The 22,739-nt window shown below is 43.7% G+C and overlaps 1 protein-coding gene across 1 annotated transcript in view; it reads left to right on the top strand.

Moving 5' to 3' along the window:
• Positions 1–19,129: 19,129 nt before the first annotated feature.
• OLFML2A (olfactomedin like 2A) overlaps positions 19,130–22,739 on the top strand; it is a 532,150-nt gene continuing 528,540 nt past the window's right edge. Inside the window, exon 1 of the mRNA XM_073600361.1 lies at positions 19,130–19,379. Within this exon, the coding sequence (XP_073456462.1) occupies positions 19,311–19,379 (69 nt within the window). The 5' untranslated portion in view covers positions 19,130–19,310. The remainder of the gene's footprint in view (positions 19,380–22,739) is intronic.

The raw sequence follows: 22,739 nt of genomic DNA, 5'->3' as shown, positions 1-22,739 counted from the left end.
AGATGTGGTAAGTGACACGCCCAGGGCTCCCACTGATTCTGCAATATGGTGAGTTGAACCACTTCATTATATATTAGACAATAGAAATAATGCACTTTAATCACCCTGACACCATATCAACCATGGTGCCATGATGATTGAAGCGCCAACACCAGCCATCGCCCGTGAAAAATTGCTTAGGTCTCCCCCCAACCCCCCCCCCCCCCCCCCACGGGCATGCAAAAAGGTTGGTGACCACTGCTATGGGCTCTAGCCCCAGATCTTTTGTAGATCTAGCAACGCCCCTGCCCGGCACTTTCCATAAAATGCAGAGATGTGAACTTGACCCATAGGAATCCATGCTAAATGGACTCTAGTGTGTTTCTGCAAAACTGAAAACGCACTAAAAAATGCAGTTTTGCAGAAAAACACTACAGTCCATTTAGCATGGGTTCCTATGGGTCAAGTTCACATGGATTTTTATTAGAAAAACAAAACAATTGATAGCACATTTTAGTTTTTCACTCGACAGAACTTTTGGATTTCCACTCGAGCCTGCCTTAGGGTGAAGTTCTGCTCTAAAGTCAAAGTCTGAGTTTTGTTCTCCCTCCCTCCTGTAGACCCATCCACAAGTATGTTCTGCTGTGTTTTTTGTTTTTTTTTAAACATTTTCTAAAATCTTCAGTGTGCATAGTTCAGGATTACGTCACATTCAGAGTTAAGGAGTGCGTTATGTACAGAGTACAGAGTTCATGATTACGTTTACATGCAGAGTGCTAGCTTCGGGGTGTGCTATGTACAGAGTGCAGAGTTCAGGGATGCATCGTGTACAGAGTGCAGAGTTCAGGGATGCGCTGTGTACAGAGTGCAGACTTCAGGGATGCGCTGGGTAGAAACTCCTATTCATTCATATGCAGTGTAGCTCAGACTGCAGAGAAAGGGAATGGGGACTCTGTCCTCCTCAGCCTCTTTCTCTATCTCAAAAAAAGACATCAGGTGGTAACCTGCGGAAAACAATAAATAAGTGGTACTAGTTCAGCAGGAAATTATTCCATGTACTACAGAATAGTTAATGTTGAAGATGGAAAACACCATTCCTGGTTGAACTATTGCAAAGCAGCCTTTTTGTTGTTGTTGCATCAAAGTGCCTAAGTTCATGCAGAGAATATGACTTTCAACATGAGGCTTCCTGCTGGAATATTGAAAATTCAAACCAGTGAAATGAAGCTGGTGTAGAATAAAATATTATATTTATACAGTAGTTTATACATTGTGCAATGATCCCATTTTCAGTTGTGAAATGGATGCTGGTAAGAAGCACAGTGGACAGTCGCCTAGCTTCGGTGTTTTATTTTTTGCTTATTTGAGAACACCACTTTGGGATCCGTTCCTTGCATATTTAATGTGCGATAAATTCTAAATATATTAAAAGCTGTTCCATCATTCCAATGTTTATTTGGGTTTGCAAAAGTGATCAAGAAAAATAAACTTTTTCTGTTGTCTTGAAAAAAAAAAGAGACATCAGGGGTCTGTTTTGACCTCTAATGTCACACCATGCCCCCCCCCCCCCCCCCCCCCAAAAAAAAAAAAAAAAATTGTAAAAAAAAAATGAAATAAGTAAAAACTTGACGTTTAAACAAAATAAAATAAAAAAAAAAAAAAACATTGTAAGGGCTCATTCACACAGGAGCATACTACAGTGTACACTTGTGCGAGGCCGTATTTACCACCATGAAGATACATGGGTGTTCTGCGCAATCCCTGTACTGGCAGTGCCATTCATGTCAATTGGAACTCAGCAATTGCACAGACACAGCTGCTGCTCCCAAACTGAAATCCATGTGGGTGCATGTCCCTGAACTCCCACTGTCTGCGTTTTCAGGGCTGTGCGCCTGCACCCACACAGATATCACGTTGGGAGCAGCGGCTGTGTTCATGCAATCGCTGCGTTCCAATTGACACAAATGGGACTGCCTGCATGGGGATGCATACCCTGTGCATGTAAACATGTCCTTCACACAGGTGTACACTTTAGTACGCCCCATGTGATTGAGGCCTTAGAAGAAATTTTACAGTTTTCATACCAGGCCAATTTTTGGAAAAAAAACACACTTTAATAAATGTTAGGTTAAAAGTTTACAGATACACAGGAGGTCTGGTGCTAGAATTATTGCTCTCAATCTGAAATTTGAAACGACACCTCACATATGTGATGCAATCATCATTTACACATGCGTGCGAGAGTTATGTATGCGTTCGCATTTGTGAGAATGGTGGATTGGGGGGGGGCACTTTAAAACTTTTTTTTACTTGTTTAAAACTTTTTTTACACTTTTTTAATCAACTTTATTGCTATCACAAGGGATGAACAATTTCCCTTGTGACAGCATGCAAGGTGACAGGTCCTCTTTATAGAGAGGTCTGAGATATATTAGACCCCAAAGGATTTAGATCTCTCCTCTGGCCTCCAAAGCAACTGATCAGACAGCAATCAGCCTGATTGGCTGGTTTCCCTGGCTGGTAACCTGCCAGTAAACACAATAAACACAGTACCAAAACCAGAAGTAACAAAATCCTCATCGCTTCTGGTGTCACAGAGAGAGAGGAACATCATCAGTTCCTCTCTGTGCAGTCCACAGAATGCTGTGGTGACCTGAGCCAGAAGTGGGAGCGGGTACCTGTCAAAACCAAGTACCCGCTCCCCTCCTCCCCCCCAAAAGGTGACAAATGTGGTAGTAGAGGGGGAGGAGCAGGGGAAGCTTTCCCCTCAGGGCCGATCCTAGGGTCACCGGCGCCTGGGTGCAGAAATATTTCTGGCGCCCCCACATGGGCGTGGTCATCTTACCAACTCCTCCCCTTTACAAATGTTTCTATGGCAACGACTCAAACACAGAGATGCTCCCCTAAGAAGTCTTTGCTACCCTGGGATCCTCCTGTGATCTTTTAATAAAGAAAATACAGGAAGAGGGTACACTAATGAGACCTGGAGGGGAGTCTCTCTGATGCACACAGAGAGGGCTTCTGTTAGAGAGTCTGTTAGAAAGAGCCCCCAGACATATTACAGAAGATGGTCAGAGACTGCTGACATAGTACAGGAGATGATCAAAGACTGCAGACATAGTACAGGAGATGATCAGAGACTGCAGACATAGTAGAGGAGATGATCAGAGACTGCAGACATACTACAGGAGATGATCAGAGACTGCAGACATAGTACAGGAGATGATCAGAGACTGCAGACATACTACAGGAGATGATCAGAGACTGCAGACATAGTACAAGAGATGATCAGAGACTGCAGACATACTACAGGAGATAATCAGAGACTGCAGACATAGTACAGGAGATGGCCAGAGACTGCAGACATAGTACAGGAGATAGCCAGAGACTGCAGACATAGTACAGGAGATGATCAGAGACTGCAGAGATAGTACAGGAGATGATCAGAGACTGCAGACATAGTACAGGAGATGATCAGAGACTGCAGATATACTACAGGAGATGATCAGAGACTGCAGACATACTACAGGAGATGATCAGAGACTGCAGACAAGATATAAGAGATGATCAAAGACTGCAGACATAGTACAGGAGATGGTCAGAGACTGCAGACATAATACAGGAGATGATCAGAGACTGCAGACATAGTACAGGAGATGATCAGAGACTGCAGACATAGTACAGGAGATGGTCAGAGACTGCAGACATATTACAGGAGATGATCAGAGACTGCAGACATAGTACAGGAGATGATCAGAGACTGCAGACATAGTACAGGAGATGATCAGAGACTGCAGACATAGTACAGGAGATGATCAGAGACTGCAGACATAGTACAGGAGATAATCAGAGACTGCAGACATAGTACAGGAGATGGCCAGAGACTGCAGACATAGTACAGGAGATAGCCAGAGACTGCAGACATAGTACAGGAGATGATCAGAGACTGCAGACATAGTACAGGAGATGATCAGAGACTGCAGACATAGTACAGGAGATGATCAGAGACTGCAGACATAATACAGAAGATGGTCAGAGACTGCAGACATAGTACAGGAGATGGTCAGAGACTGCAGACATAGTACAGGAGATGATCAGAGACTACAGACATAATGCAGGAGATGGTCATAGACTGCAGACATAATACAGGAGATCAGAGACTGCATTTCCTATGAACGTTAGTAGATAATGGCCGATCGGCCCTCTCACCTGACCCAGCGATACAGCGATGGTTCCTCTGATCAGGAGTCAGCTCACTCTGAATTGCCCGTGGCGACTCCGCTGGGTAGAGCCCAGATCTATATTCCGGCAATGACTCCATTCCTTTCTCTGCCAGGCATGGCGCTAGGCTGTGTGGCTTTCCCTCTGGTGGCGCAGGTCAGCGGGGTTCTCTCTGTGGTGCTGTTCCCTCAGCACTGTCCTCTCCCTCTGGAGTCCTGGGTGTACTTCCCTGAAAGCTTTCCCAGGCTCCTGTCTCTCTCTCTCTCCCATTTAGCTGAGCATGCTGTGTGAGCTGCAGTTTCCGTGTTACAGTGGGGCTGCCAGTCCTCGGGACTACATGTCCCACAATCCTCTTCTCTGCTCCTTTTTCTATTCTGTTTCTTCCCTGGGTATATGAAGGCAGGGGAAGATACATAGTGGGCAGCTGTGCTGGCAAGCGCTGCTCACTAGTACAGCAGCGTGCGCAAGAGGGAGAGGGAGGGGGGAGAGGGAGGGGGAAAGAAGAGCCCGCAGCTGCATTGGCATCACTAGGGTTGGGGTCACCCCCCCTTCCACCAACTATAGTCACCCCTCAGTACAGACCCCCCTCCACTAAGTATAGACCCCCTCCATCAGTGCAGAACCCGCACTAAGTATAAACCCCTCCCTCAGTACAGACCTTACTCAGTACAACCCCCCCCCAGGAACCCCCCCTCCATTAGTACAGACCTCCCCCAGGACAGACCCCCCCCTCCATTAGTACAGACCCCCCCAGGACAGACCCCCCCTCCATTAGTAACGACCCCCAGGACAGACCCCTCCTTCATTAGTACAGACCCCCCCAGGAAAGACCCCCCTCTGTTAGTACAGACCCCCAGGACAGACCCCCTCAATTAGTACAGACCCCCCAAGACAGGACCCCCCCTCCATTAGTACAGACCCCCCTCCATTACTACAGACCACCCAGGACAGACCCCCCCTCCATTAGTACAGACCCCCCAGGACAGACCCCTCCTTCATTAGTACAGACCCCCTCCATTAGGGTACAGTACATAAAAACACCCGGGCGGCAGCTGGAGAGGAGAGGAGAGTGTGCAGCCGCGCAGCCCGGGTGGAGAACAGAAGAATACACAGCAGGCAGCAGGAGTGAGAGACACAGAGAGGAGGAGAATGTGTCAGCACGGACCGCTCCCCCCCCGCGCGTGACATCACTCACTGCACGGCTGGTCTCTCTCCACACAGAGACCAGCCGCTCTGCCTCCATTCTCATCTTCGGCTGGCTGTTCTCCTTCTCTGACAGAAGGAGGGAGGGGCTTGAGCAGTGAATACAGTGGCGCCTTTCTTCTTAGAACACCAGCGGAGAGGCGCCACGGGACACAAACAGGAGGAGGAGGAGGGAAGGGAGCACTCTGGCGCTTTAGCGCCCCCACCTCTCTGGCACTGGGGTGCACTGCACCCCGTGCACCCCGTCTGGGATCGGCCCTTCCCCTTTTGTGTGGGGCTCCGCTTTAACCACACCCCTTAAGTTCCTATCATTAACACAATTTCGCCACACTAACTGTTTACCACAACACGCGTAGCACTCTGCATTACTTTTCTACTTGCTATGCCCAACAGTGCCCTAGGTCTTTTTCAACCCTAGCAACACCCATGTCCACTCTTCACTGTGGCACACTAAACACACCACTTTTTTTTTTCAAGCAACGGGGTCCAACTTATGATCTTGCACACAGGCCAACTGATTTCATAAAACACCCCTACTCCTTGTCATCCTCCTCTCCCCCACATGTATCTCCAGCTCCTTGGCTCCCTCTCAACCACCTCTGTTATACAAAACCTGGCCTTTCATCCATTCATTGTTTCTCCCACCAACTGTCATCTTCTGCTTTACCTACCTACCTCCAGCTCCCTGTCCTTCTCTACATCACTTCACTGATTGCCACCGCTCATTCTCCATTTCCTTGCTGTTTACCTAATACACAACTGTCATCCACCTCCACCACCATGTCATCATCTCACCCACTCACCAGCTACCATCACCATCCATCTTATTCCAGTGTGTTTTTTTTTCTTTTTTTGCCACCCTTTTGGGCAGTTCATACGTTCCCTCTTGCTACCTAGCAATTTTCCAACCCTATCACAACCCCCCCCCCTTTAGATGTCTGATTGTTGGGCCTGGTGGATAACCTCATCCCTCTCAGGGCAGGCAAGGCTTTGGTCAACCTACTTCTTTTCTATGCCAGGAAGGAAGAGGCCTCTATTTACTTTTGGAAACAACTAATAAACAATAATTTCCCACTTTATAAGGATACTTATACTAATCATGGATGCCCAACCAAATATGGTAAAATATGGTGCAAGTGGTTGGCAGATCCTCCCGCTGCCTACTCTTAATATGATGCAGATGTGGTTTTGGTGCCCATACGTATTTTAGCATTAAGAACCTTGTTTTGTTTTTTGTTTTTTTATACTTTATTTTTGCTTTTCAAGAGTGCTAGCAGATGGATCAAAGTAGTAAGTGGTAAGAAATCCTCAAATGAATTTCCATTCAGTAATGGCAGCCTCCATACTTCCAGAGTACAGGATCTTTAAAGTACACCAATTATGATAAAGTATAGGGGCTGCCTTTGCTGACCTTCTTCTAAAAATTTTATTTTTCTGACTTCATATTAAAGAATCTTTGAGAAGGAACCAGCAATCGGCAAATTAAAGTTGAAGAAAAGCCTGAATTCCTTATTGCTCTACTTGTTCCAGATCAGAGAATCAGAATCAGAGAATCAGAAAGCATTACGACACTGCATCAGCATGATAGCCCAAATTCTTACTATTTTCTGGAAGGAGAGATAGGTAGGAGCAGCCTACATATTTCTTGTATGACAGGTACAAAAGATCAGAAAGTGTTAAGGAAACCAGTAGATGGCAGCAAACATTCATTTCTTGCTGTACTGCATGGATAAATGTGCCTACATATATGGGGAAGATGTTTTTTGGTCCTTTGAAGATATATGTTATCATATATTAAGGCATTAGCTAATAAACACATAGATAAATGAGCCACAGGTGGTGCATACAGCTAGCCATACAAGTGAACGGTTGTAAACACATGTACACAGGTATATGTTGATGATTTTATACACTTTTTAATTCAAAAAAAGATTTGTAAACCATGGGTCTCACCCTTTTTGCCAGTAGATTTTGATCATTGCTTGATAGACCTATGAAATCTTTAAGCTCAGATCTCTACGCCTACATTGACTTCTTTAGACTCCCAGGTCCCTTGGACTGAAAATTGAATATAGACCTTAAAAAGATTTATGTGGCAAGATAAGGTCTTGGTAGACCAGATTTAGCCCTACAGCAATAGTAGAGACCCTTTCAGTGCAGACAGGAAATTTTAGGTGCCTATATTACAGAACTGGAAGAGTTCAAACACTTCTAAAAATAAAGCTGCTGTAGACATTATTCAAGGCTCAGCAAGAGCAATGCTTTTCACAGTCATGCTTAAGGCTCCATTCACACTAGCACGTTTTTTGATGCATTTTGCATTTTGCAGAAATGCACGGGAATTTTTTAACATGGGTTCCTATGGAACATGTTCACATCAATGCCTTTTTGTTTCTCTGCATTTTTGGAAAGGGTCAGGGACTTTTTTTCATGCAAAATGCAGCGTTTTGCATGTAATAGAATTCAATGGACAAGCATCAAAAACGCAAGTGCACCGTTTTTGCACCGTTTTTGCAGCGTTTTTGATGCGTTTTTGCCGTTTTTTTTTTTTTTTTTAATTTTTTAAAAATTTTTTTTTAGACTGTAAAAAAAACTGTAAAAAAAAAAAAAAAACACAAAACGCAAATCGCGGCAAAAACGCTGCAAAAACGCCGCAAAAACGCTGCTCAAAAACGTGGCAAGCATGAAAAAAAAACCTCCAAAAACGCTCAAAAGCAACATGCATAGGTGTGAATCGAGCCTCAAAGAGTTTTATAGCCAGAACCTAAGGCAGCAGACTCCATCTCAAAACAGTACCATATTAAGTACTTTTTGGAAGAAAAATGGATTCAGCAATCAATTAAGTTGTTGAATGGAAATCTGGACTCATACCACAAAATCAGAGATTAAAGAACCAAAAACAATTTTACTCCCAGGCTGTGGGTTGTGCAAGTTGGAAAGGTACTCAGTCTACCAATTCTTAAAACTACTAAAGTGCGATCTGTTTCCTCATTCAAACATTTTTGATAATTAACCTTCATAATCCAGCCCATTGGGGCCCATCTAAGATACAATTTCATGCTCCCAACTATCTGGGAACAGCTTGGGGTTGGCCCTTCCTGTTCCAAAATGACTGCACACCAGTGCACCAAGCAAGGTCCATAAAGACATGGATAAGCGAGTTTTGGGTGGAGGAACTTGACTGGCCTGCACAGTCCTGACCTCAACCCGACAGAACACCTTTGGGAAGAATTAGAGAGCAGACTGCGAGCCGTGCCTTCTTGTCCACATCAGTGTCTAAACCTTACAAATGCGCTTCTGGAAGAATGTCCAAACATTCCCATAGACACACTCCTAAACCTTTTGGCCAGCCTTCCCAGAAGAACTGAAGCTGTTATAGCTGCAAAGGGTGGGCTAACTCAATATTGAACCCTATGGACTAAGAATTGGATGCAATTAAAGTTCATGTGCGTGTAAAGGCAGGCATCCCAATGCGTTTTGTAGTATAATGTTAGTGGAAAAGATTTTCAGAGAGCCATGAATGTTCTTGTAAAGCAAAAGACAGGAGGTTGGCATCTTGTGATCAAGTTAGTAAAGTTGAAAATAGAGTCTGAAAAATTCATAACTTACCAGAAATGAGGACCTTTGGCATAGGTGTAAGCTAACATATTTTGGTGAAATACCTGGGAATTTTGTTTGTTTTGTTCTTTTGAGTAGCAAGTGAAAAGATGTGCTTAAAATAAATACCAATTCACCTGCTAAATAAATGGTATAAGCAATAGCAGGGGCATTGCTAGGTCTTCAAAAGATCTGGAAAAAACACAAAATGCAGCACTCTGAAAGATGATCAAATAAATTCCAATGTAGTACTGTATGCAAAAACAGTGCTATTTATTTCATAAAGTTAAAAAATGATTGAACAGTCAAAGTTTAAAATAAATGGTAATGAACGTTACCAGTGACCTCTGAGTGGATAAGGGGGGAAACAGTCATCCGGGAGGCTTTTCTGGAGATGGTTTGAACATCAATCACCATCCAAGGAAATGGAGGGGAGAAAATTCAGTTCCCAGAGGGGGAGCCTACTGGCTGCTGGTAAAACCTGCCAGCCCCAGGTGAATGCCATGGCTGAATGCTGGTCAGCAGGATGGATAGAAAGGTAACCTGTGTGATGTAAATGACCCTAGAGGGAACAACCAAGCCGAACAGGGTCGATATTCTCAGCACACCTATGCACCTTCTGTGATGTCACTGCTGTGCTGGAGATGAAGGGGAAAGGTGTCCCGAAGTCAGTTGTGTAAGCGTCCACTGTTAAGTTGATGTGACTTACATATATATGACAGTCGCTTTTATTGCTTCACAGCAGTTGGTCTTACAATAGATAGTTGCTAATTTATGGCCTTTTATGTCTATTCTGATGTTTATGAATTGTACCACTCATATGCAGCTTTTTATAGCCTACTCCTTTAAGACTGAGCAATGTGACAATTATCCTCAGGCTTGTAATTAGCCCTCTCTCTCTATATCTAGCTTCTGTTGCCATCCTGGCCGTGACTTTGACAAAGCGCATGTGCGCAAAACATGTAAGTCACGGCAACAGAAGAGTGGACGCTTACACAACTGACTTCAGGACACCTTTGCCCTTCATCTCTGGCACAGCAGTGACATCACAGAAGGTGCATAGGCACTTTGAGAATATCGACCCTGCTTGGATTGGTTGTTCCCTCTGGGGTCATTTACATCACACAGGTTGCCTTTCTATCCATCCTGCTGACCACCATCCAGCCGTGGCATCCACCTGGAGCTGGCAGGTTTTGCTAGCAGCCAGTACGCTCCCCCTCTGGGAACTGAATTTTCTCCCCTCCATTTCCCTGGATGGTGATTGATGTTCAAACCATCTCCAGGCAAGCCTCCCGGATGATTGTTTCCCCTTTATTCACTCTGAGGTTACTGGTAAAGTTCACTATCATTTATTTTAAACTTTGTTCAACCATTTTTTAACTTTATAGAATAAATAGCACTGTTTATGCATACAGTACTACCAGGGGCGGATTAATGCACAGGCTGGTCTAGGCTGCACCCTAGGGTCCCACGTGTGCAAGGGCCCCCGATTGGCCATGATATTTTTATTAATTTATATATATTTATGTATATGTAGAATAAAAACCATGCCTGCGTGTTATACGAATACGCCGATAAATGTTTTTTTACCAACAGGGGGCGGGGATCGGCCGGTCCGCCCCGGGTGCCACCCATTGGGGGGGGTGTCAGGCCATCTGTACCGCCTCTCCTGGCCCTGGGACAGCACTGCCAGCATACTTTAAAGTTGAGAAAATATTACTGCCAGCCCTTTCTCATGCACAGCTCCTCGTGTGTCACTCTCAATGTAAATGGAAGTCTCTTAATACCTCAATTAAAGCCACTCATTCTTGCCGCTCTCCTCCTCCCGCTAAACCTCCTTCCCGAGTGTAGCCTTTGACTGCTGGAGGAGAGCGGTCATGTGACCGTCAATGAAACAGCAGAGGAGAGCAGTCACATGACCGGGTTACGAAGAACGGCGTTAATTGAGGTATTTAGAAGCTTTGATTTACAATGAGTGACACAGGAGGAGCGGTGTATGAGAAAGGGCTGGCAGTGAGGTTTTCTCAACTTTAGAGTATTCTTTCCCAGGAGACTGGGGGTCTCCTGGGAGTGCAGGGGGGCTTTATAATGAAAGAGGTCTGTGTGATATGCAGGCAAAGGGGTCTGTGTACTATGCAGATGTCTGTGTACTGTGCAGGGAAAGGGGTCTGTGTACTATAGGCGTGTAATATAGGTCTACCCTTTTACACATGGCACTAAATAATTTATTTTCTGGTAAAGCCTGCTTAGGAGGGGGCCACACAAAAAGTAGCCTAGGGGCCCATGACCACCTTAATCCTCCACTGAGTACTACGTTGGAATTTATTTGATCATTCTTTCAGAGCACTGCATTTTGTGTTTTTTCTTTGACTGTCGCATCTCTTTCCATGGTGTTCCTGGCTGCACTGGGTCTGATCCAATTATCTTCTATCTATCTACTCCTCACCAGAGCACTCTACTTGGCCCCTAGACTCGCAGCGATCCAGGTGTTCTGTGTTTTTCTGCAAAAGATCTGGGGTTAGAGCCCATAGCAGCGGTCACCAGTCTTTTTGCTGGCCCGCGGGGGGGGGGGGGGGGTATGCAATTTTTCCATGGGCAATGGCTGGTGTTGGTGCTTCAATCATTATGGCACCATTGATTGAAGCGCATTTTTTAAAATTTTTACATTCTAATATATAATGAAGTGGTTCAACTCACCATAATTCAGAATCAGTGGGCGCCCTGGGCATGTTATTTGCCACATCTCCTGCCACCAGATGCAGCGTGTCACTCGCTACTTTTGCATGTCACCAGATGCAGCGTGTGACTTGCCACCGTCACCTGCCACTAGATGTGGATTGTCACTTGCCACTGGCACCAGATGTGGATTGTCACTTGCCGCTTGAGAGATGATGTAATCTCTGCTCATCCGCCCACTCGCTTCTTTCCTCTCCTCTGTCTCTCTCATGCAGCCAGCCCACCCGCTGCAGTCGCAGCCAAGGCCCGCTGGTTAGGCAGAGACCCTGTGGCAGATTCGGGGCTATAGCCCCAATAGCCACCCCCAAGCGGCACATCTGAGCAACACCAAAAGGCTGCACGCTTTGTGCATTTACAGCTAAATTCCCTGTGTTTTGTATTTAATACAATTAGGCACAGCAACTTCATGGACACTGCCACTCATCCTAATTTGACAGGAGTGCAGATGTGGGTGAGCAACCCCAAAAACACAGTGGGGTCTATTTACTAAAGGCAAATACACTGTGCTCTACAACTGTAGATCTGAGGGGGACATGCAAGGAAAATAAAAATCAGCATTTTTGCTTGTACATGATTGGATGATAGAAATCAGCAGAGCTTCCCCTCATTTCAGATCTTTCTCTCAGATCTACAGCGACTGCACTTGCAAGTGCACTTGTAGTACACAGTGGATTTGCCTTTAGTAAATCAACCCTGCAGTCTGCACTTTGAGCCACTCACCCACAGGGCTGTGAAATTAGGACAAGTGGCAGTGTCCATTACAGTTGCTACATACTCATAGACTTGCACGGGCCTGGCAGCTCAAGCCACAGAAACACATGGCCCATTCACAATCTACGGGCCTCACTGCGTGTGAATGAGCCCTTACCTTATCTTTACAAACTGAACTCAAGCCTGAACTTTGGCATAATTTATGGAAACTTGGGAAAGAAGAAATCCCCCTCCTCCCTGTCTTCAACAGAACATAATTTAATGATCTATGGATTAGGAGACAGTAAATGTTATTATTCCTGAATCCTGACTCTGCACTGTGTTCTCACACAGCTTTCCTAGCAAAACATCTTCACTGGAGCATGATGAATGTAAGAGACAAACTATCAGTAATCCTTTAGTCAGACACCTGCCTGTGAGCAGAAGAGCAGACATACCATATGTGCACTGGTTCCTGGTCAAAGCTGAGATTATGTGCACATGTCTACATAATGGGGCAGCTGAGATATTGTACAGTCCCGCATTGCATCTCTCTACTGGTTACCATATGGCCACTTGGAATGATCAAAAATCCAAGTTTTTGCTTTGCTTACTTTTCTGTGAAATTTTCCCATTCTGTAAAATTCATTGGAGTCTGCATGGCAAACGTAAAGTGTATGAGGTCAAAACTAAAGCTGCCCATACACGGCTAGGTTTTTCTTTCGTTCAGCCAATTAGCCGAATGAAAAAAAAAATTCCTCCATCCAAACGATGAAGAAATTCCCCTCTGCCAAGTCATTGTATTCTGACAATGGTGCCCACTACTCTCACAATACACTAATTAGTAGCTACAACTAATGATCAGTGGAAACTTTCCCGACATGTCCCTTTGCCTGAAGGCAAGCTCAGGGCACACACACTGGTTGAATTTCATCCAGTTTTTGTGGACCAGCTGAATCAATGTATGGCTAACAGTGGATAAAGCTAGTCATACACCTGTAAAAAAACACATACACTAAGTCCTCTACTTACGAACGAGTTCCCTTCCGGGAGCTCGTTCGTAAGTTCAACTTGTTCGTAAGTCCAGAAAAAATTGGTGCTTTCAGACAAAGGCTGCGAGTGCTGATAAGTGTGTTCTGGCAGGGCAGAACACAAAGGCACAGCATGGATGATCACTGCACCAACATTGCTTGTGTTGGTATGGCGGTCTTACAGTTTTTTTCGTTCCGTCCGCTGAGTTGAGTGTGTGTACCTAGATTTACAGGATTGGACATGCAACCACATGTTTACAGCTTTAAAAATTCGCAAGTTGGATGTTCGTATGTAGGGGGCTTACTGTACACTGTTAGAAATTTGTTTGTTTGAGAAAAACTTTCCATTTTGCACCTTTGAATTTTCCCACTATGGTCAAAAATGAACGTTGATGTGACCCCAGTAATGATTAGAAATTTGAATGGCCAGTCCCATTTGAGGTCAGTCAGTCTACTGATCGGCTACATACAAATGAGCTTGTTGGAAAACTTTAGTTTATCTGACTCATCTTCTATTAGAATACACAGCGGGGAGGGTACTCCATCCACCTTGATTGCATAGGTGGGGGAATCTGTTTTTTTAGCTCAGCCCGCTAGCTGAATGATAAAAAAAACTGAGCTATGTGTGGCCAGCCTAAAATTGGAATTCCTGTCACTTTGAGGAGATTTCCTCTTGTTTCCTATTACTAAAGGGAAAGCCCCACAGTGGGACAAAAACATAAAAAAAAAAAAATTATGTGGCCCTATCAGCCCTTAATCTATCCAAAACTAAGAGAAAAAAAACATAATGTTTTGGCATACACACTTTACTTACCTGTGTTTTCCAGAGCAACAATCAACTTTATTTTTTAGATCTGACATGTAAAGATACTGTAACAACCTAAAACTGCTACAGGCAACAATAAGTTTTATCTATACCACTATGATCCAATACATTTTTCCCTCATTTTGGTCTGATCTATATAGTTCTATATAAAATGCACTCTTTATCTTTCAAAAAGTGTTTCCCAGTGCTAAACCTTTTATCCAATTTCTAAATTGCTGCATTTGTAAATTTTAGAAGCCAATATAAAGGAATAGTAGTGGTAAAAAAAACGTTTTTGTGGATTTAATTAACCTTTTTCTTTATTAATTCTCCTTTATGGGGGTGTGACAGGGGGCATGTCCTATGCCTACATACATTTGTTAGTTGGTGTCCCTCATTTCCATCTCAAAATGTTGGGAGGTATGAGAAAGCTAGATACTGGAGAAATCTTCAGTGCAGGAATGCCTGTTCTTTTCCTGGCAATGAACTGGCACTGCAACGGTTAACAGCTTTGGATCTTCAGGCAGAACAGCAGTACACATGGTCAGATTGTCAGTACAGATGGACATTTCTTTCTCCTTTTCCACTGAGAAAAGTTCTTTCACTTCCTGTAACATGATCTATGAATGGTGGAGAGTATGATCATCAGTAGCCACAGGATTCTCTCTCCCATTCACAGATCATGTTATAGACAGTGTAAGCAATAAAATAACTTTTTTCAATGGAACCATCCGTACTGATATTCAATTGTAAACCATTGCAGTGCCAGGAGTTGAGAGCCAGGAAGAGGGCAGGTATCCCTGCACAGAAGATTTCCCCATGATCCAACTGCCTGCACAATGTGGGACTTGCTCCAATACAGATAAGTGATGTAACTAAAGCTTTTTTTTTTTTTTTTTAAGCTAAACGTCACCCTTAAGTATGGACCAGTAAAACAAGAAAATGTTCTGGGCTGAAAAAGTTATGTTAACAGAAGGGTTTCTCTCTGGTGCCAACAGGTTCCAGTGAAAATTCATCCCTGAATATAAATATACAGGGTGTTGGTAGTAGGTTGCATTGATCCATCCAATTGTTTTAATAACCAATAGGTGGTTGCAACTGACATACACCGCTGTGTATAGTCAGCAAATTAGCCATGACTGTACATAAAGAAATTTTATGTACAAATTAAAAACGATTCATTGAACATAAAAGATGCTCATTTCACAATCACTTATTTGTAGCTGATGGGAATGTAAGGTTTCGGCTAATAGATGGTTTATGCTATTATAAAATGATTGTGTATTAGTAGTCATTTTTAGAGAAAATCTAGGCATTATAACAGATGTGCTACAACCAGCACTTAGGCCCCTTGCACACTAAAGCAGTTTTCAGGCATTTTAGTGCTAGAAATAGCGTGGCATCCATGCTGCCCAAATGTGAAAGCTCGAGTGCTTTCACACTGGGGTGCGCTTGCGGAACGTTAGAAAAAGTCCTGCACGCAGCATCTGTTTGGAAGCGCTGTATGCTCCCAAAATGCCCCTATCCATTGCAATGAATAGGCAGCGCTTTGGAAGCGCCTGAAAAGCGCTTCAGAAGCGCCACAACAAGGGCGTTTGTAACCCCTTCTTCAACCGCTAGCGGGGGCTAAAAGCGCCCCACTAGCACCCAAAAAGCACTGCATAAACAGCAATAAAGCACACTAAAATGAATGGTGCTTTGCTGCTAACGCCCGGGCGGTCCCAATGTAAAAGGGGTCTTAATCTATAGCAAGGCTTTTATTTTTACTGTACATGTGTACAGGTATGCTATTTAAAATTGATATCAGCACACAAGCATTTCTCAAGATGTGCTATATTTTTTTTTTAAATCCTGACTTGATTTGCGAGTGCTGTCTTGCAAGACGAGACAGACTCAAGCTGCTGGTGTATGTATTACCGTATGTGGACAAAGGTCCAGGGGCGCTGGAGAACTCAGAGACTCTCGGAGACACTCGGAGACACTGCCAGCTGGTTGGGGCCAGCGTAACGTGCATCGGAGCATCTGAAAGTGTCAACAGTTCCCAAGTGTCTCTGAGAGTCTCTGAGCATCTCCAGCTCCCCCCCCACCTCTGGCCACATACAGTACTGCATACACCAGCAGTGGTTGTGGAACAGATCATCTGAGTTTCCATTATTTCTTATGGGGAAACTCACTTTGATATATGAGTGCTTTGGATTACGAGCATGCTTCTGGAACGAATTATGCTCGTAATCCAAGGTATTACTGTACTTGTTTTCCACCACAAGATGTCCTCAGAATGACGCCTACTTGGGAGGCTGAGGGTAGTTCGAGTGCAGGGAGTAATGACCCCATCCCCTAAGGAGGTGTCACCATGGTGCCCTCTATTCAGTGTATTGATGTAGATAGCAGTGGTGAAATCTTTATCTCAGTAATTCATCATGTCATTCAAGACAGGCCCCTGCCAAAGAGAAGTCCCAACATGTCATGTGACCAACCAAAAGACATACGCAAAGGTAAAGTATAAAGTAAAAAAGCATCACATACTGCTGGCAGGAGGGGTCCAAGGGCAAGGTGGTCCTCTTGGTAGGGCAGAGTCAGGCTTCAACTGTCCATTCAAATTGAATGGGAAACCTTAACAGGGTTGTAAACCCTTGCTGTTTTTCACCTTAATGCATTCTATGCATTAAGATGAAAAACCTCATGTGCTGCAGCAGCACCCCCGAGCCCCCCTTATACTTACCTGAGCCTCGTAATTCCCACGACAGGAACGAGCACACCAGCTCTGGCCGGTGTCTCGTGTCCTGATTGGATAGATTGGTAGCAGCACAGCCATTGGCTCCCGCTGCTGTCAAGCAAATCCAATGTTGCAGGCACCGGGGGCGGAGCCGAGTCCTGCTGTCTGTGTCTACGAATGCAGCAGCAGGACACGGGAGCGCGCCCATATGGGTGTCCCGTCGGAGACCACTTCTCCAGCGGGACACTCGAGAAGAGAAGGAGCCAGGAACGCCGCTGAGGGATCCCAGAAGAGGAGGATCGGGGCCACTCTGTGCATAACCAACTGCACAGCGGAGGTACATATGACATGTTTATTTTTTTAAAACTGAACCTTTACAACCCCTTTAATGTAACGCATGTCAATGCAGGAAAAAAATAAAATAAATAATGAGCGCTAATTAGAGACACTCGATTTCGCCATCTATGTTAGCACAAATGCATGAAATTGCAATGCCAGGTATTGTATTTAGAGAGCTGACACCCCTATATTTGTTGAGGCGGAATGTTGACATTTTTATCTTGATCAGTGGCTGCAGTTGCTGATCAGTGTATTCTGACAGCGGAGAATCCAATGTCCCGGTGGGGGGAGTTCTCATTAACTTGCTTGCGTAGGTGGAGAAATGTTTGCTTTTTTTCCTTCACCCTGCTGGCTGATATATAAAAACAAAAAAAGGGTCATCTATGGCAAGCTATGCAGAAGGCTGGCCACAATACATAGAGATTACCTTTTCAGCAGTCAGTTGCAAGTCTTTTGTTTAATCACATGTAGTATGAAAATAGTTTTTCTGGGTAATCCTGTTTAAATGACTTCTCTGCTGACACTTTGCATTCAGTTTGAAGAGCGTACGATATTGTCCTTTGCAGTTATGCCCTGTACACATGATCGGACTTTCCGACAACAAAACCGTGGAATTTTGTTCGAAGGTTGTTGGCTCCAACTTGTCTTGCATACACACGGTCAAACAAATGTTGGTCAACAATTCCGAACGTGGGAACGTGGTGACATACAGGACGTACGACAAAGGAAGTTCAATAGCCAGTGTGGCTCCTTCTGCTTGATTCCGACCATGCGTGAACTTTTGTGCGTCGGACTTATGTACACACGATCAGAAATTCCGACAACGTTTTGTTGGTGGAAAATTTGAGAACCTGCTAGCCAACATTTGTTGGCGGAAATTCCGACAACAAATGTAAGATGGAGCATACACACGGTTGGACTTTCAGCCAGGCAAGCTTACATCCAACATTTGTTATCAGAAAATCCGATCGTGTGTACGGGGCATTAGAATTACGCAAAGCTGGTCATACACTAGTAGAATCTTGTTCAAAAATGTTCCTTTTTTTGATTTTCTAATTTGAAGGAGCAGGATGAAAAATATTTCTGGAATTAACTAATTTCTTATGCTGCGTACACACGGTCGGACTTTTTGACTGGACTGGTCTGACGGACGCCGACGGACCAAATCCGGCGGACAATCCGATCGTGTGTGGGCTTCACCAGACCTTCAGTGGACTTTTCCGGTCGCAAATCTGACGGACTTTAGATTTGGAACATGCTTCAAATCTTTATGTCGTAACTCCGCTGGACCCAGAAATCTTCTCGTCTGTATGCTAGTCCGACGGACAAAAAACGACGCTAGGGCAGCTATTGGCTACTGGCTATCAACTTCCTTATTTTAGTCCGGTGTACGTCATCACGTACGAATCCGTCGGACTTTGGTGTGATTGTGTGTAGGCAAGTCCGGTCGTTAGAAAGTCCTTTGAAAGTCTGTCGGACGGGCTGTTGGACTTTTGTAGCTGAAAAGTCCGACCGTGTGTACGCGACATAACAGAGTACAGTATGTGGTTTTCGTTAAGAAAAGTCCATTTATACCAAAATCAAATGTTATAATCAATGCAAGCTTTGAAATACTTTCGATAGACACTTGTCTCGTCTTTGTTGGCATTATCAAATGTATTAACACGTTTTTTCGTTCGAAAATCTATCAGTGTATAGCAATCTTTAGTAGATCTTTGCTCAGCATTACATTCTAGAAGTGGAAGAGTTATGTGTGTGATAGCTGTGGTTGTGAGAAATGTTTACCATGCCCCTCCTTTCCAGATGAAGAGCCTGGGAGGCACTGAAGCACATTCAATTCACTATCAGAGCTGAGGGAGGCAGGACACAGAAATCTGTCCAAACCATCGCCCCTCCACCATCCATCTGCTCTGTGTCTCCACTGCCTACTGTCCTGGCAGCTAACACTGTATGACTAGTTGGTTGTATACTAGTGGCACCCCTGTAACCAACTATGTGGGGATATAGACAGTCTGTGCTCCCCTGGCTTCTATTCACCACGGCGGTGACAGCAAACAGCAAGGTAGGAGGATCACAAATTTAAATATATGCACAGTTTTTCCAGCTGTGGATTGTATCAGGAAGAGGAAGACAACACTTCTGTGCAATTGAAGTACAATTTCATTCCTAGATTTGTTCTATCTATTACTCCATCTTATACAAACTCCTAAGAATCTTAATATACCTCCATATTTTATCTTTCTTATGCAACTATCTTATTAGTATCTTTGCTTTTACTTTTATAATATTTACTTGACTTTGAATACATTTGGATTATTTGCACAAATTGCTGCTTACATTGTATAGGCATGTAATGTGTTTAAGTATATTGGTGCATATACAGTATATGTATGTATGCGTAGATATGCATGGATTTTATTGCTGTTGTCAGAGGGCTAAAATGCTAATAATATTGTTCTGAATACAATGGTATCTAATCTAGTCTAATCTATTCTAGTGCTTAAAAATTTATCACACAAATGCGTTAGTAAGGTTAGGTTCACTCTTGTGTGGGTCAGGAATTCTTGTAAAATCATGCGTGTTCTCGACACGCAGGCAAAACGCACTGCTCTTTAGCAGATGCACGGGGTTACATTAATTTCTAATAGCACATACATCTGCCAGTGTTGTAAAACCACATGGTACCACAGCACCATGAGATTCTATGTGGTATGATTTTTTAAAAAAGTATGCGGGACTTCTTTACCCAAGTTTCTGCGGGTAGGTCAACCTAGTGAAATGAATGGGCTGGCCCACTTGCAGAACGTGGGTTTGGCTGGATTCACACCTTTGCATTTTTAGTGCTTTTTGCATTTTTGCAGATTTGCACTACAGAACGTGTTCCATAGGAAACCATGTTAAATGGACTGTAGTGCAAATCTGTAAAATGCAAAAAGCACTAGAAATGTATAGGTGTGAATCCAACCTTACTCTGAACAGAGCCTACAGCCAGCCATACATGGATTGAAATTCAGCTGGTTCAGCAGGGACTGCCCGAGATTCGATCGACCTATGTGAAGGCTGATTATACCTAGGTCGATCCATCAATCGACTTAGGTATAACCTGCCTGTGTGATTTTTTACATGAGATTACTGCTAGTGACTAACCGTGATCATTGTGCTCTGCTGTCTGGGAAGGCTCGACCCCCCCCACCCCCCCTAGCTGGCAGAACACAATGGTGCTGCGGGAGGCATTTCCACATCAACACTGACTGTGTTGATGGGGGAATCTAGCAGTTTTAAGGCAGGCCATAGATGATGAATTTTTTTTCATGCACCCAGCAGGCTGAACGAAAAAAAGTGATTTGATTCCCCTATCAACACACTCGGTGTAGATGGGGGAAAAGTTCCCTGCCATTACAATATAATGCTCAGTGTAACCACAAAAGAAAACAGAGGGCGCATGGACCTAGTGCATTATCCTAAAAACATGACTTTATTATTGTAAGACGTATAAGTATTGTACTCACAGAATAACAATTGTAGCAAAGCGTGGGCAGCACAGTGGTGTAGTGGATAGCACTTTTGCCTAGCAGTAAGAAGGGTCGCTGGTTCGAATCCCAGCCACGACACTACCTGCCTGGAGTTTGCATGTTCTCCCTGTGCCTGCGTGGGTTTCCTCTGGGTACACTGGTTTCCTCCCACACTCCAAAGACATGCTGGTAGGTTAATTGGATTGAGGGTAGGGACTGATATGAATGTACAATGTATATGTAAAGCGCTGCGTAAATTGATGGCGCTATATAAGAAACCTGAAATAAATAAATAATAAATAAATAAAAGCTCATTAAAAAGAACAGCACCATCCAAGCCACAGTACATCACGACGTGTCACAGGATAAATTAAGATGCAATAGGCTAACATGTTTTGAGGACTAACTTCTTCCTCAGAGCCACTAGAGTAGCTCTCGGGCACCACAACAACAGACGTATTTTACCCTGTATGGCTGTACAACCTAATGTATTGCTGTGTGCAAGAGCCTTTATACCTAGTACACATGATCGCCTGATAATCAGATCGTTAGTACACAGCTTCTGAGAGTCAATCATAACAGTTCATGCAAAAATATCTGAAGGGACAAGCATGGAAGTGCTTCTCATTTGATAACAGAACAAATGATATTTGTGTAATTAGTATGGTACTCGTACGAAAAAAAATCATGTGACCAAGACCACGCATGCTCGGAAATTAAAGGGCACATTATAAATACAATACAATACATTACATCACCTCAGAAGTTGTATTCTGTCTTACAAGAGTTTTCGTAACTTTAGTAACCTAATGGTTTTCAATATGAGACTAGCATGTAAAAAACAAAAACAAAAAACAAAAAAAAAACAATCTTTTGTCTTTTATTCTTATTGTGTGTATGAGGCTTTGGGCTTTATCGATATCTCCATGCCTTGCTAGTATCAGGAAAGTCTGTGATGGACAGTAGTAAGTAGAAACAGCAGTAGCGTTTCGAAGCTCTTTGATGTATCGGCAGAATTGTGTTTATTTACATTTACACTTAGCATTCCAGTGATGGGATAGACATGGAATCTCAAACTAGAGCATCACACTAACATCTGCTCTGCAGCCTCTGCCTGCTATGTCATCTGCTTAGTTTTGCAATTATGCCGGATTTCCCAGTTTTATACATCCCTGTGTAGTAATACTGGTGGTGATTCAATAGAAGACACATTTTTGGCATTGCGTATTCAATTGGAAGCCTTGTGCTAAATTCATGAAAACCCTACTTTGTTGTTAATACGGAAACATGTGATAAATTCATGTAGTTCCTGTTTGTGACTCTTTTACTGTGTGGCATTATTGCTCTGACAAATTCATATAGAAATATTGACATATTGGTGATAAGGAAATTACGATCTCTTCCATTTTGTAATGAACTGTCAATTGTGATGCCCCTGTACTTATTCTGTCACATCTTCTGCAAAAAATGTGCCTTTAAGGGCTCACGCACAAGGGCAGTTTTGCCCCATACAGCATAAAAACTATTTTTGCATTTGCATTTTGGCATTTTTAGGTGCAAGGGAGGCATAGGTTCAGCGTACAGCCCACTGCCAGCAGTCAATGATAAGCTGAAATATGTAGCAGTTCTGAGCAGTGCTTGTGTTTAGAGTTGTGTGTGTTCAGGGATGTATGCTTAGAACACAGGAATTTTGCATTCAGGTATACATCCCTGAACTCATAAGGCCCTAAAACAAAAGCTAAATGCACACAGCTTCGTACAGTTGACTTGTATTTTAACCTGTCCTTGATTTTGACAAGCTGTTAGAAAAGCACTGTATGCAGCACCTATGCCTCCCTTACACCCAAAAATGCCAAAATGCCCATGAACATGAGCCCTTAAAGGGTTTGTAAAGAGTTTGTAAAGCATGT

The sequence above is a fragment of the Aquarana catesbeiana genome, linkage group LG09 (genome assembly GCF_042186555.1).
Source record: "Aquarana catesbeiana isolate 2022-GZ linkage group LG09, ASM4218655v1, whole genome shotgun sequence".
Lineage (NCBI taxonomy): Eukaryota > Metazoa > Chordata > Amphibia > Anura > Ranidae > Aquarana > Aquarana catesbeiana.
Note: the sequence above shows the minus strand (reverse complement) of the source record. Positions and strands in the feature narration are given on the sequence as shown.